Source organism: Cyprinus carpio, chromosome A24 (assembly GCF_018340385.1).
Source record: "Cyprinus carpio isolate SPL01 chromosome A24, ASM1834038v1, whole genome shotgun sequence".
Lineage (NCBI taxonomy): Eukaryota > Metazoa > Chordata > Actinopteri > Cypriniformes > Cyprinidae > Cyprinus > Cyprinus carpio.
Window position 1 is genome coordinate 12,092,154 of NC_056595.1, and position 16,564 is coordinate 12,108,717.

General features: G+C 38.4%; 1 protein-coding gene across 1 annotated transcript; it reads right to left on the reverse strand.

Annotated features, from left to right (window-relative positions):
* Nucleotides 1-674: 674 nt before the first annotated feature.
* On the reverse strand, nucleotides 675-12,769 carry LOC109049331 (retinol dehydrogenase 10-A). Its single transcript, XM_042714208.1, has 6 exons — nucleotides 12,040-12,769; nucleotides 10,696-10,931; nucleotides 3,648-3,746; nucleotides 2,624-2,769; nucleotides 2,166-2,297; nucleotides 675-2,076 (listed from the first exon to the last, which is right to left on the reverse strand). Exons 1-6 carry the CDS (start codon nucleotides 12,326-12,328, stop codon nucleotides 1,953-1,955), a joined length of 1,026 nt encoding a protein of 341 aa, XP_042570142.1. The 5' UTR covers nucleotides 12,329-12,769; the 3' UTR covers nucleotides 675-1,952.
* Nucleotides 12,770-16,564: the final 3,795 nt, after the last annotated feature.

Genomic DNA, 16,564 nt, shown 5'->3' on the forward strand with positions numbered 1-16,564 from the left:
TCAAATGTAGGACAATTTCTACGGAGCATTTTATAAATGAGGCCCAATGGTGTTCAGAGTGGCACGCCCTCTTTTTCACTCAGTCTACACCCACTCAACATGTAATAGTTCTGTCATATTTGGAAAAAATAACTTGCATGCAATTCACTGTTTTTGTGACTTTCCTAACCTTTCAGCTTTGAAAGTTATTACTATGAGCAGATTCTTCTCTTATGAAACACTCTCAAGCTGTTGTTGAGCTGTTCAGTAAGTATGAGGCATGGTCATAAGTTTAGCAATTGAGGACAGGCCTCCTTTCTTCCTTTGATGCAGTTCCCCTTTAAGTAAACTCACTTCACAATCGCTTTCACAACTACAGATAATAGACATTTTGACTTGAATGGAACATCTGAGTCAGTTCTAGTGCTTACTCCTCCAAAATCCCTCCCATATACTGTGTGATGGACAATAACGCTGCTGTCAGTGAGTACAGTAAGTGTAGTTCCCCTCTGTGAGCTTTCATGTCCAGCATGTCACTCGTTCCTGTGGAAGTTATTATAGGGATGCATTCAGGAAAATACTAAAACCTTGACTCTCTGCCAAGTTTCGCTGGAATTTCTGGTATTTTGCTGTTGCTGAGAGTCAGGCTTATGAAAAGACCTTGAGGTTATGACTAATACACAAAAACCAACAAATAATCTAAATCATTTTATTAACTTAAGTTAGGTAGAGACACTAAACATTGGAACCATGTTGTGTGCTCGTGTATAGAGCACTCTTTAGGAAAGTTACAAAAAGAGTATTTATGTCATACTGTTAACGAATGAAAAAAAAAAAAAATGAAGAGGTAGAGATTTTAGGCTTATCACAGTCGGTGAAGGGCACCTATTGGAATGTAGTTTAAACTCATGTGTTCTGTCCTTTTTTGGCTAAACATACATCTGCGAAAACATTTCAGTGGTCCAGGTTTGAATACACAAAAAGGAAAAACAATAAATGAATGTGTGTGTACATCAGAATTGCATCATATTCAGATTATAATGAAAACATTGTGTGTTACTGACTGAAACTGGTAATTACATGAATTTGAAATGTGATTGGAAAAACTGCATGAGGAATCCATTATGAAAAAGAACAACAAAAAAAAAATATGTTTTTCAGTTAATTCACAAGTTCAAAATGGGCCGAGTAAAACTAAATATAACGTTCAGTGACAGAAGAAAACCAGGCCATCCCTTCTGATTGACCAACTCTCTCATACATTTACATATACCATAATCCTCTGTAGATTATGGAATACAAAAAAAAAAATACACACTCCCTTCCCACCAGCAGCTGGAAATAGACCAGCGTTTTACCCACTTGCACTTCTCATGACATCACCAAAGAGAAATGTGTGGGGGGGGGCAATGCTAAAAATTTCATCTAAAACATCACATGGTTCATAACTGGACCTTTTCGGACACATGATCTCCTGCCGCTGCCTTTAAATGGATCGGACTGGGGTACGGAGTGGCATGGTGCCACGCTGAACTGTGTAGATAATGTTGGCAGTGTAGAGGAAAGTAAATACAGTGCATGTCTACACACGAACAAAACAAAAAAGTGACAAGAATTTACTGTTCATACAGTAACATACTGTATAGTTTCACAAAGATGCTAGATAATGCTGGTGACTACATTACGTAAATAGTTAATTACATGTATGATTTCAAAACTATTGACACAGTATATAGATGGATGGTTTCATTAAACAAACCTTAAAAAAAGACACAAAACATAAATCAACAAATAAATCCTTAGTGTAGTACACAGCTTTCTTTGTTCCAGAGGAACAATATGGTAAACCTTTGCATCTGCCAAATGCAAGTGCACCAGTCTAAACGCAGTCTTTTCACTTCCTTCTGCCCTCTCAGTGGTCTTATCCTCATGCGGGTTAGAAATGTACCCTTGTGGGTTAGAAACGGCGCCCTCTAGATCCCGTTCTTGGCCTCGTTGTTGTTCATCGCCTCTTTCCTCTGAGCCAGGAAGGGGTACATGCACTTATCTGCACCCAGGAACCGGTACATGCACACGATTGCTTCGAAGGGCAAAATGCTGTAAAAGCAATGGGAGAACATTACTTCTGATTGCTCTAAAAATCTGGAGGCATTTCAAAGTCCAGTTTTAGGACTACTCAAACTCACCTTTTCATAAAGTTGACCATGTATACAATGCGAGGCGTGCAGATCATGGGCTGGTCTGTCAGGATGGCCCTCATGGACTGTTTCACACAGAACTCTGGTCTCAGTGGAGGAAGAAATGGCTCGATCTCTTTCCTGGCCCACCCAGGCAAAAGAAAGGAAGGGAGAGAAGGAGAAAAACATGATGATTAAGAGTCGTCTTTGTTTAATAAAGTCAGCCCAAAGTACTTCCCAAGTCATTACTGAGTGGAAACAGATCCAGCATGCACCTTCTATTCAAGTGGAAGCCCCTATTGTGTGCATGAAAACCCAAGCTGACAGTGACATGAGAGGCCACAAGCAAAGCTACCCTGACTGTTGTTAAGCAATGTCTACTCGAACTAGATACGCATTGTGTCGTTCGCTCTTTTAGTGGCCATCTGAAACCCAATTGTGACATTTGGACGGCTCCTTTCTTTTACCTTATCCTGCATCCTCGGAACATGCCCGTGTCCACCAGGTAAGGACACACCAGCGTCATCTTGATACCGTCCTTCTCTGAAGCCTTGATTTCATGGCTCAGGGACTCATGGAAGCCGATGGCACCGAACTTGCTAGCGCAGTAATCCTGAAACCGAGAGGAAATGGAGTTTAGTGAAGCTTCCCGAGGCGGTTTTCCTGTAATAGCGCGGGGGGAGCGCTGGGATCTACTGTTTCATTAGCATTCTTTCATTCTGTCATGTATGGAGTATAGGTAGAGCGGAGCGGGAGGGTTTTGATGTGGTTCGCGGTGGATGGGATCTTCAAAATGGAGTGGGCAAACACAGATGCGTGTAGATAAACACTCTGGAATAAAGGGGCTCACGGCGGCTTAAGTCACTCCAATAATGCAAACCACAAAGTCACATTCAAGGAAACATAATAGGTCAGACAGTGTGACAGGGCTTCTGAGACCCTTTGAAGTGAGAGGGCTTGTAAAATAGAAGTGCACATACAGCTAACAAAACAAAAAAAGGTAACGTTTCCCCAAAAGGCTGCTGGGAAAATGACACCAGTTTGGGCAGCAGTGAAAGAAGAGGATTGTACAAGTACTAGACTCCAACCTTCAAGAGATCCCTCACATACACAGGCTGGTTTAACAGATTAAAAGTAACATTTTAGGTGCTGGAATAATCGACTGGTAGTTCAAAAACTTGTCTGATTTCAAATAGTACAGCTACATGTGCACGACCTGTACGTATTGGAGTTTATATAAGTGTATATTATTCATAGTATGTGTGAAACCCCAGTGCATCATGGGAAATTGGTCTCTGTGGCAGGTAGGCCCAGGGAAACCACTGAGCATCTTTCGGCATTAGCGTGCTCCTTAATTGGCGTGGAACGATAGGCGTGCTGTGCGCCGCGCCGAATTTCCATGCCATAGTGAGCCAACGTGCTGAGACTGTCCAAACACGCTCTCTTTTTCAGTCTGCCAATAGATTTATGTGATGGATGCAATGTACTAACCTCCACACCAGCTGTGCTGAAAAGGCCCAGTGAACTGGCAACTGTCACAATGTGGCCATGGTTCATCTCTAGCATCTTGGGAAGAAATGCCTTGGTGGTCTGGAAGAGGAAGAGAGAGAGAGAGAGAGAGAGAGAAGGGGGGGGAACAAAGACAGTTATTTTGCTGTTGCTGCTCGTCTCTGCCAAGCCCTTTGATCCATTTTTTTTTCTCCTCCCCGACTAATAATTCACTGAGACTAAACACTCATCTCCCTCATCCTGCTGGGGGAGTTTAGAAACACAATTCCTTTGCAGTCTTAAAGGCCATTTACAGGGAGCTTGCTTTCCACATGCACTTAGGAGATTAATTTATGTACAGCTCAGTTTGTTTTGGTAGTACTGGTTTTCGAAAAGTTTTCTTTTCTGACATGGAGGTTTAACTTGGATGAAAAGCAAACTACTTTAAAAGGATGAAATATCGGTCCAGACCTTGGGGGTGGTTTTGTATTGGTCTGAAATGGCTTATTAAAATGGTGAAAAGACCACTTGCAAGTTCACAACAAGTGGTTTGTCTGTGGTTTCCTCTTTTCCCACAACGGGTTGGTCCCAAGAGTAGCATCTCAGTATCAAGCGCACAAAGCCTGAGCGGCGTACTCCCTCACCACTGTCACCACAATACGGCTAAAGACCACAACAACACCGCTGTAGGTCAACAAAGATGGAAAACAAACACCACCTTTTTAGCCTGGATAAAGCATTAGCATTGGAACAATTCAAGGAATAGTTTACCTGAAAAAGCTTTATGACTTCTGAAATTGTAACAAAGAAACTAAAATGCGAGTGTAACCAACGTGATGATCACAGAGTCAAGGAGTTGAACTTGTAAACCAGATCAGAACGAATCTTTTAGGTTTGTTAACCATACTGAAAGTTGCCAACTGAAAACAACAATTAAATGAAGCTTGAAATGACAGTTTTCTTTTTTAGGGTGAACTACCCCTCTAGGTTTAAAATGTAGAAAACTTGTAGATAGCTTGTACCATCTGAACACCGCTGGACTAGATTGGTTAACTTTTTCAGCTGCTCTGACATCCTGCTTGCCTGTTATTGAGGGTTTCTTTTATGCAATGAATCAGTGTCCTCGTCCACTTACGCCTGATCCTGGCAAGACAAAAGACTAAGAGTGAAAGAAAAAAAAAACACCACACATGCCTCGTCTTCAATTCTCTTCAGACTCAGGGGAAGTGAGGGGGTGGACACAATAATGATGAAAAACATGACCAGCGTCATCCATTTACAGCTTTCTTACCGAAGACTTGCTGTACAAGCCCCACAGAACTGCCTGTGGCTTTATAGTCAATCCTACATGGAGCACAAAACATGCTATAAAAAATAAAAAAAAACCTTGAGCCAAAAACAACAGAGCCCATTCCAGAGGCCTTAAATGATATCACTATTTATAAACATGCCCAGTAGAAACAGTCCTTGGCCATGCTTGAGAATGGTACCATCTTGCACAGTTTTTGCACATTTCACACCTCTGCCAGCCGTCTCAACATGTCGTTTTGACATGTTGTTGAAATATGGCACTGGAATCTCTCAAATTCACTTACAGTGACTTCCATGAGGCAGGCCAGTCGTGTGATTGAGCGCTGCGGCCCACATGCTACGCATTTAATCCCTGACGTTAACCGTAAACTGTGTATCTTTCCAGTGCATTAAGTGTAAAAATGCCCTTAATATTCATCTCTTGTGTTGGGGGGGGGACCTTCAAGGGAGCAGACTTGGACCAGTTTGAAGCTGCACTCGTGCTTTACATGCCAAACTGATGGCAAGTATGCTTGCAAATGAAGGATTAGGATAGATTGGGCCTGTGGTGCACATATGCTAACATCTTCCAAACACTGCAGTCTATGGTGTTAAAATTTGATTTGGAAAGTTTGGACTATGTGCCACTTCCAGTGAGACAGACTAGCATGATAAAAGACAGAAAGTCACAATTCGGGCAAACAAAAGTTTTCTTGCATCAAGTGGTGAAATACTTACTCTTGCTGCAGAACTTGAAGCCATTTAACTAGCTCAGTGTAATCAAAGCCATCAATGAAAATGTGATGTAGAGAACTAGAGACATGTATTAACATGGGAAGGTATTACAATGAGTCATTGGACAAGGACACCATATAAGTCATTCCATATATTCAATCTATATTTACCTTGTATTAGCAAATACTTCCTGGTAACGTTGGGTTTGATTTTGGTCAAGTAACTGGTCTGGTAATCAACTCAATGTTACCAATTAAACCCAACATTTCCAGTCTATCTTCTTAACTAATGTTGAGTTTGATTGGCGAACGTTCTCAGTAGGTAATGTTGGGTTTAATTTTGGTCATGTAACTGGGCTGGTTATCAATCCAAGGTTACCCGCCCAGCTACAGAACTTGACCAAAATCAAACCCAGCATTACTAGTCTACTTGTTTGGTCAAGTAGCTAAGATGGTAATCTTGGGTTTGCTTTTGGTCAAGTAACTGGGCTTGACCAAATCAAATCCAACATTACCAGCTCAGGCCTTTGACCATTAGTCTATCAACCCATAACCTCTGAACTTTCACAAATGAGCAGAAATGGCTAAGAGCCTTTGTAAAAACCCAATCTGCTATGGAATGAGGGGGCCGCCACTGATGTGGGCATGGCCTTGCTGACCTCTCAGACACAAAATGTGTGAAACTGAACAGAAGTTCATGTCTTAATTCATAGCTTCTGTAATTGCTTCTCAGTGCCTGAGTTTACGCTAAATTAACTTCCAACAGCAGAGAGCTTCCTTGGCCCTTGCAGTGGTTCTATGCCTGTTGTGCTCTCTAATTGATACAAGCTCAAGTGCATCGCTCCTCACAAAGCTCTTCACAGCTGCAGTGTCAGCCTGGATTAGTGCTAATGTTTGACCAGTAGGAATATGAACAAATATTGTCACACAAAAAAGCACAGATGGCCGTTAATTAAAAGAAAGTGGACAGATCCGAGAAATTTAGCAAAGCATTGGCCAGATTGATGTACAACCCTCGAACTCTGAAGGCCCAGAGAAAATTAAGGGGGGGCTAATTGATATGCTGTTACTGTACTGCCAATGTCTCATTAAAATGGGGGACGGGATCTATGGAATCAAAATGAACTCTGAAGCAGTTTAACCCAACTCAAATAAGCCAAATCAAGCCATCTGTGAATCTTGTTGGCCCAGGAGCTCTGCAAATATAAGCAGCCCCAAGTCAAATAGCAGGTACAGGTGCATTGGCCTTGAGCAAGACCATCTAAAATTACTCAAGTAAGACCCTTCTGCCTGGCTGCTCCCTTTCTCCTAGTCTAGTAGGAATGCAGGCTGGAGAACTTGGCTCCTGTCATTTGGCATCTTGTCAAGCTGATCCCTAGACAAGAAAGCAATTGTCACATAAGTGGGTCAGGCAGCAGCTCCCCATTACCAGCAAGCTTGTGTACAAGACTCTCTTTCCCTTGATGCTTTTCTCTAGGGACAGCCCTGAGTCTTTTGCTTCAGCCACGCTCACTTAGCAACTAGGTGGCTTTCACGGACACCACTGTGCCCAGGTGTGGAATGCGCTACTCACATATCGTCTATTATGGGGTCAGCATCACCAAGAAAGAGAGAAGCTTATTTCATTCAGCTCTCCAAATCTAGCTAGGCACTAAATTTGGTAATTTGCATCACTTAAACTTTTACTTCAAGTACCAGTCAGTCTGCCACAGTGCCACTCTGACTTAGCAGAGAACTCACTGTTCCTGGGACTCAAATGCAGCTGGAAGTATGGAAAGAGCAGAGTGTCTCAGCCTGGAAGAGCACCGCTCTGAGATAATGGCCTCACTTCCTGTTGGCTCCTCCAGTTTTGTTGCATTCCCACCATGCTTTCCAACAAAATAAAGATGATGTCCATCTGGAGTTTACCCTTTCTGCCTTAGGAGTTTCGAAACACAGTGGACTGTTGAAATGAGGGCGCTGAATCGGCTGCCAGGTCATGTTTGAGACTCTTTAAGAGGATGACATGGACCTGTTGTGAAGACAGCCTTAAGACACTTCACTATGGCCAGAGAAAAGAATAAATGGAAAGAAATTAAAACTATTTGGAATGCAGTAGCTTTACCCTGGAAAAATACCATACAGTTAATTGAATAAACAAATATCTGAAATGCATTAAAGCAAAAAATGGATGCACCTGCATGATGTTTTAGCACGTCATGGAGAGATTAAAGACCCTATGAAATGGCTTAATCACAAGGTCCTTGCCTATATTGACACATATGGCCAGGACATATTAAGCATGTTGTAGTATTTTTATAATATCAAATACAGATGCAATAAAAAGTTTGATTTTTTTAAAGAAGTTTTAAAATGGATTTCATAGCGTCTTAATGAATGAAAAAGAAATGCATAAAACATTACTTTAAGTGTGGCCAACCAAGCTCAAAAACACTTTAATTTAAAAGAAAAAAAAAAAAAAAAGCTCAAAAACACTTTAATTTAAAAGAAAAAAAAAAACTATGGATATATATAATATATACATATATAAGATACATATATCTATATATAGTGTATATACATATATATATAATAGTATATATATATAAATAAATTATCAAAACACACATATACATAATAATAATAAATAAATACATACATACATATACATATAATACAATAAATATATATTATAATATGGCCCTAACATTTACATATATATACATATATATACACACATAAATATTATATATAGACATATACATATATGTGTGTAGTGTGTATATATGTGTGTTGTATTATATATATATATATAATATATATATATTATATATATATTATATATACTATATACATATATATACACACATATATATATATATATATATATATATATATATAGATATATATATATACTATATATATATATATATATATACATATATATATATATATATATATATGTATATTATATATTATATATATATATATATATATACATACACACACATACATGGAGCCATCATCTGAGAGGGATTGGAGTCCCAGGCCCTATAATAGCCCACTCATTGGGTCCGGGGGAGGGAGGACCCCCACCCATAAAAATTTAAAAATATTTGTCCCAGGCCCTTTAGCTTAAGTGACAGTGCTAACACCACATTAAGCATGCATTTTTAAAATCATTTCTGTACAAAACATGCCAACACAATTATAAATGGGAAGACAAAAGAATGGAAAAGGAAGTCTTGCAGTTTTATAAACCACATGCAAGCAGCAACCAATTAAGAGAACATGTTTGTGTAAGAAAGACAGGGGGAAAGCAGTGTTAGTGCATTTCTATTCAGCTGGCTTGTGGCTTTAATGACCACATCCTCCACTCGGTATTCCTTGGCTGTCCTTAATGATTAAGCTCTGCTTTCATCTTAAACCCCACAAATGAAACCATGTGCTGCATAAAGCTTGGGCAAACACAACCAAAACCTTAATGAGAATCCTAACTCTAACAAGTGCATCTGCTACAGCACCACTGTGACTTACACTGAACAAATTCCAAATAAAACAAGGAAAATGTAGATAGCAAGGAACATGGTGTACACTTAAGCTCAGTTTGTGGCCAAGCATTTTCTTGCTTCATTAGAAGGACTTCCAGCATTATCCACATATCTGCCAATTAAAAAAAAAAAAAAAAAAAAAAAAAGTCTTCCTTTATAAAAGTAAGTGTGATATTGTAATGCAATATCTTACCCTACGGACTACAAAAAGCATTTATTATGAGTAAAAAGCCCAACAAATATTTATGAACATTTATTTTCTAGGCAGTCTGGGATGATGTCAACCCTTCCATCTCCAAAAAACATTAACCATCCTGTCTTGGTAATCATTAAAATATAAAAATCCCAAACAGACACGTGCAAAAAAACAAAAAACAAACACACTCCACCTCAACGTGACTTTAGCAGCATGATTTAAAATGCACTGTCCCATTACAGATCACCCCCCACAAGGTGGTTTCAGTAAGACAATGCAAACTACAGACAGGCCTTTTGCGCATTTACTGGCAAGAGGTTAATTAGTGAGGCCAAGTGAGAATGGACTCATCCAAATGGTACTTCCCCAGGCAGGATGTGCTCTTCAATGGGCTTTAAATTAACAAACCAAGGCATAGCAGATTGTTCCTGGTGATCTTACTAAAATCCCCTGCTGGAGTTCTCTTGCCCAGAGCTTGTTTATATCCGCAGATCGACTAGCTCTGGAGAGGACTATGTTGAAACGACAGGGAGCATGTTAATAAAACCTCTCAGAGTGGAAGTATGGCTTTAAGATCAGTTCTGATGTTATAACTCACAGAGACTGAATTGATTAAGTCAGGGAGGGTAATCTGATCCCAGATCAGCTCTGATATTCTTACTGAACCCATGCCAGATCCTCATAATCTCACAGCCTGTGGATGTCTACTTCAGCAGAACATCCAGACTGAGCCGTAAATATTAATACTGGCTGCCACAAACAAAGGAATGAATGAAAACAAATGGATAACAGACTAAGAAAGAAAGGGCCAGACAGATGAGACTGGAGTGATTACATGAGGAATATGCAACACTTATAGGAGTGTTTAAAGGGGTTGGCCCATCTCAGACAACAGACACATTTGTATGCACTCAACAACACCAGACGGATTAAACGACTGAGCTTCAAAGTGGTTGATGTAATTGATTTTGAAAGAATAAACATTGCTCTTTTTGAGTATAAAGTCAAAATTTCAAATGTCACTCTGGCTTATTATGAACATGCATGGAGCAATATAGGTTTTCTTTCCAACTTGGCCCAAGTGCAAATACCAGTGCAGAGAAATTAGTATGTGCTGAACAGATGGGTGCATGGTCAGTGGCATCATGTGATCACACAATCGCTAAAAGAGGGCATTCCACTGTGTTTTCCCACTTAAAAAGAGCTGTACACTTCCTTTATGTACACTTTGACAGGTTACACTATTAGATTAAATATTGCTCTATACAGTTGCAAAAGTTACAAAGTTAAATGAGACTCACCCAGAAGTGTGCATGACAGTTCACCACCATGGTTCTCTCGATCAGCTCATCGGGGCACTCCAGAAGGTGGTGGCCAGACACAACACCAGCATTGTTGATCAACAAGTTCACTTCACCGACCTCCCTGCGCACTTTCTCTGCTGTGGAGTACACGCTTTCCCTCTTGCCCACATCAACCACATACGTATACACCTGCGGCTGGAACGGAGGGACCTCTTCTACACCACCAACAGCTCCTTTGGGAAAAACACAAATCATTTGAGAGGTAGAGAATCACAAAACTTTCCTGTGCACCTTAAGCTTAATTTGATTATAAGAATTTCATTGAGTTTAAAAATAAATAGAAAACCACCGCAACTCCCGATATATCATTTAAGCAGTTGTGTAGAAAACAAAAAGAAAAAAAGTAGTAAATAATCTAAAATAATAAAAAAGATGAATCTCACACACTGGTATAGCTTGCAAATTTTAATACATTTTAGGCATGTGACTTTCATCAGGTAAACGATGCCTGATGAAAGATGCATGACAGAATATTTCTGTCTTTCTTTCTTTTTTATAATTAATTGTTTCAGGGTTTGAATCTGCTTTACATCAGACTTTGGCGAAAAATCTTTTTACTGAATATATAGGCCTAACTAAGATAATTGTGACAATGGGTAAGACAATGGCCTAATTTATACAGATAGACTGATAATCGGTCGTTCAATATCTACTAACTTGCGAGCCTATATAATATCACCACTGTGTGTTCAACATAAAACAATGGTGTTCATACGCAAACTTACTTATGATAACATCATCTTTTGAATAATTACACACCTTTTACAGCCAATCATTCTCAAGCGATAAACATGTAGAATTTTAAGATAATAATAAATGTGAAAATAACTTTGACTGGAGTGCAGCAACTTAATGGCAATAACAACATTAATAATAAATAAATACTTAATATTTCAATATTTAATAAATATTACATACAATTTAATATTACAGTACTCAGTTCAAAACATTTTCTTGTGTTTGTTTGTCTTGCCAATAATGGCAAAAATATGCTCTATATATATATAAAGTCGATTCTGGATATTGGTTATTGGACATTTAAACAAATATAAATTGTATGAGTGATGACCCATGTTTATATTGACCCATATTTACCCATCTTATTTATACATTAAACATTCAAGGACTACATACACAAAACAATATTAAACACCTACAAAGACATAAAGCCACCCAAGTCTAAATAGAATAATTAGTTGACTTTAACCAGTTATTTTTAAATACGATAGACATGTTAGTTCATGTAAAAAAAAAAAGAAAAAGAAAGAAATCATGACATACCCTCTTTAGTCATCGGGTTGTCTTGCTCTCTGTAGATCTGTCGCACCATCTCTGCAGTTTCCTCGTTGCTGTGGCTGTTGATGTCCCACAGCACCAGTGTAGCCCGGCGCCGGGCGAACTCCTTGGCGAAGAGCCGCCCGAGTTCGCCGCCCGCCCCGGTGATCACGCACACCTGTCCCGCTACGCTCTTCTCCTTCGGCCGTACGAGCCACTTGAGTCCGGCCATCACGATGGCCCAGAGAACTTTGAGAATGACCACGAAAAACTCCACGACAATGTTCATCATCATGTCTAATGCCGCGCTGTGACTTTGTTTTAAATAAAGATGAGTTCAGTTACACCTAAATGACTAAAAAACCTGAGTTTTGCTGTTGTGCTGCTAACATAAGCATATAATTTATTCTTTTACTATCCGCCTATTCAAGGTTATGGGGTGAACATCCAATTAACCCCAACTGTCATACAACTACTAATATAAGTTACATATATATAAAATCTGGTCTAAACCAGTCAACAATATAACGCTTTCAGAATATGAGCATCACAAATAAAAGCACTAATATAAGAATACAACTGGCGAGAAATACAGCCGAGTCTCCCCACCAGAAATGCCCGTATGAAACCTATCGTATCCCGGCACGGATGCGCTCGATAGCTGCCGGTGCGCCGCTGCTCTGGGAGCGAGATAGAGCCAGACTCCTGCGACCTCATCAGAACTGCCGCTGCTGCTCGGGCTCTATTTAAACCAGCCCCTCTCCACAGGACCCCACAGAGTGATTGACCGAGATGCCTGATTGAAATTTACATCTACTTAGCTCAGCTGTGGACGTTTGGAAAGACAGAGTGGATGTGTAATAATATTAAAATATATATCTATACAAAAATATTCTACTCAAGTAAAAGTACCATTACATTAATGAAATTTTACTTAAGTACATGTAAAAGTACCAGTCTAAAAATCTACTCAAGTAAAAGTAAAAAGTAGCTCATTTTAAAACTTACTCAGAGAAAAATTACTTAGTTACATTTTAACAGTGGGAGGGAGGCAAAAAATGGGACAGGCCCAAGGGTGTCAAACTCAGTTCCTGGAGGGCCACAGTCCTGCACAGGTTTAGATATAACCCTAATTAAACACATCTGATCCAGCTAATCTAATCATTTAGGCTTATTTGAAAACTACATGATATGTGTGCTGGAGCAGGGTTAGAAACTAAAACTCTGCAGGGGCTACGGAGCTCCAGGAACTGAGTTTGACACCCCTGAGGCCTATTAATCCCTCTCAAACTAGTAGTGTTTTTAATTAAAGGAACAGTTATTTAGAATAATAAGACATTTGGGCTGTTACCAGGCAAATCAGTATCAACAAACTCATCTTTTCAATGCAGATGAAATGCAGAAAGCTTAATCGGAAGTGCCCCATTTAGATGTATTTACACACTGTTTAGTGCAGGACAAGAATGCATTTAACCTGCAGTTGCAAATGCATGAATAAGTTTTGATATACAAGACACAAAATGTTGAATACTCATTTGAAATTATAAGAAATTAATTATTTAAAAAAAATCAAAATAAGCTACTTTAAATGTGAAATTAAAATGGCCAGTATGTGTCAGCGAGTCACTGTTAATAAGTGAGTCGTTGCGACTGAACCGAATCATTTAAACGGTTGATTCATTCAGGAACAAAACACTGTCATGTTGCTCAGAGAGACGCAAAACTGTGCTTTGGTGGCTGTGTTTGGAATAAATGTTTTGTTGTAGAAATAGAGCAAAAACAGGCAATATGGTGTCTAAAACGCAAGTCTCTTAACTTTTCTGTACTGTTGTAAAAAAAAAAAAAAAAAAAAAATATATATATATATATATATATATATATATATAATATATATATATAATATATATAATATATATATAATCATGATGATTTTTGGAGGAAAAGACGGCATTCTTTGTGTGATTTTGATTTACTATATGAAATTATATAAATATTGTACATTTTCTGCCCCCATAATCTTCAATTTTGTGATCATTCTAAATGCATTTTACAAGACTGAATCACACAGTGAAAGAACGCACTCTAAATGCGCGCGCACAATCATTAAAACAACAACTATGATATTATCGCAGACGATATACATCGCACACTCCGCACCACTGTCTTTTTGGCTAATTTGTTCAAAAAATTCTTGCTAAAATGTCAAAGCTTCATTTTAACCACCAATGCAGCGATGCAATTATTTAGCTCACCTCTACATGCTTGCGAAGGGGTGACGTCTTGTCGAGATTTTATAAGCTGCTAGTTTGGCTAGTTTCCAGGGAGGGATTTTTTTTTTTTTTACTCAGTAATTATGTGTGTTTTAAAAATGTAGCGAGTACAATTACTTCAAACAAAATAAACTTAAGTAAAAGTAAAATTACAGATTTTAAAAATTACTTTAAAAAAGTAGAAGTACACAAAAAAGCTACTCCATTACAGTAACGCGAGTAAATGTAATTCGTTACTTTCCACCTCTGTGTAACACTGACTAATAAATAGTCGTGGTTGAATTTTTTTAATGCAACGAATACTATATAATATCAATGCATATAGTACGGAATTTTGTAGGATCTGTGCTTTGCTTGGAGCAAGTAAAACATCCAACCATAGGCCTACAGCAAAAGCAGTTTTTTTTTTGTGATTGTGTTTGTGTTGTTATACAATCCCAAAAATTTTATTGGTAGTGGTTAGAATTGAATTGAATAAAAGTGAATTTGATAATTGAAATGTTTTAAACCTCTTCTTTATTTTATTCAGAAAAAAAACACTAAAAAGCCTTTGCGCATTACATTTTGTAATATATCAATTAATATGGAAACCAGCTGAAGTATAAACAAACAGAATCCTAAAACCATAAAACTTTGAAGGCTTTGCATGTTTGTTCCCATGCAATACAAATAAAGTCTTAAAAAGAAAACAGTTATTTGCCAGATTTTGTGTTTCGTTATGGGATGGGAGAAAACAGTAAGTCACTGGGATAGCTGAGTTCTTTAAGAATGGATCTGAGCTTTCTCAAGAGATGCTGGATAGCTCATGGCTAGTAATGAACTGCACTGTCTTCACTGCCCTCTGCAGTTCTGTGTGTTCAGATACAGGTCTGCGGCCAGCAGGAATACTCTCAGTGGCACATCTGTAGAAGTTTGCCTAAATCAGCAGTCCTTCCTTAGTCTGACATGTTTCTAGACCACAGGGCATAGTGGTGATGGTGGCTAACCCTCTCAATAGCAGATCGATTGATGTGACTGGATGTGTGATCACTGTAATGGTTCTTGTAGTTCACAATCTTCTCCCTGATCTTGTTATGTTCGAGGAGAAGTCATTGTCCTGGCACCGAACTGCTTCAGCCTCCTTAGAAAAAACTTTTAAACCTCATTTCACATTTACCAAAAAACTGCCAGAAAATGACCAAATGCAGAGTTGCTGGGAGAGGATTCATCTGACAGTCTAGAAGGGAAGTAGTTTGTGAGGGGTTCTAGTGACTATTTACATGAACTAATCATTGAATCTATGACATGAATAAATTATGCATCCAAACAATCCACTTGCTCACGTTATAAACAGGTTTTAACCAGTGAACATAGTATTCCATTGAAACCAGCTGATTAGTCAATAGAGCATTTGTTCTTGACTGAATTGAGCATTCAGTGATTGAATGTGTTACTGGACGCCTCAGTACTTTACTGCTTGTGTTGCCCATAACAGATTACTGAAAATAGAATTAGCTAATTTACCTTTTATGCACGCCTTAATTAATAATTAATGGGATTCAGTCATCCTTAATTCTGATATAATGAAGGTTTAATTTCCTGTTAGGTTTTTAATATCTGTTCAACCGCACGTTATATGAATAACTTCATGAATGAAACAAGGCATATCTGCTTTCCTACCATATTTTGGTAGGGACAATTTCATGTATTAAAATAAAATAAAATAAAATAAAATGAAATGAAATAAAATAAAATAAAATAAATGCCTTTACAATGTCGCCACCTCTTGGACTGACACTGTAATTACACATTCTTTTTTGGGAAATCGATTCTGGTGCGTTTAATTCGTGTTTAAAAATTCGTAACTTTAGTTTTATGCAGTACAGTAAACAAATAAGTAAATAAAATTAAAGATACATAAAATTCACAATTTAATCTAGGCTAAGAGCAATTGAATTCATTCAAACCAACAAACAAACTGCGTGTGGTTATGTTATAAATATAAAAAAAAAAATCCTGTCCACTTATCTATATAATGATGACTCTATCTAAACTCTTCTCTATCAGATATCCTCCTGTCACTAAACTGTTGCGTCACGTGGTTTTGGCAGTAACTATGGAAACGTCCACGCAATGCACTATCAGCTTCCGTTTTTTACTTTTATCCACCGCCGTATATTCACGTGGTTTTGGCAGTAACTATGGAAACGTCCACGCAATGCACTATCAGCTTCCGTTTTTTACTGCGAGTGTGGACGGTGGGATGTGAGACACTTGCGGTG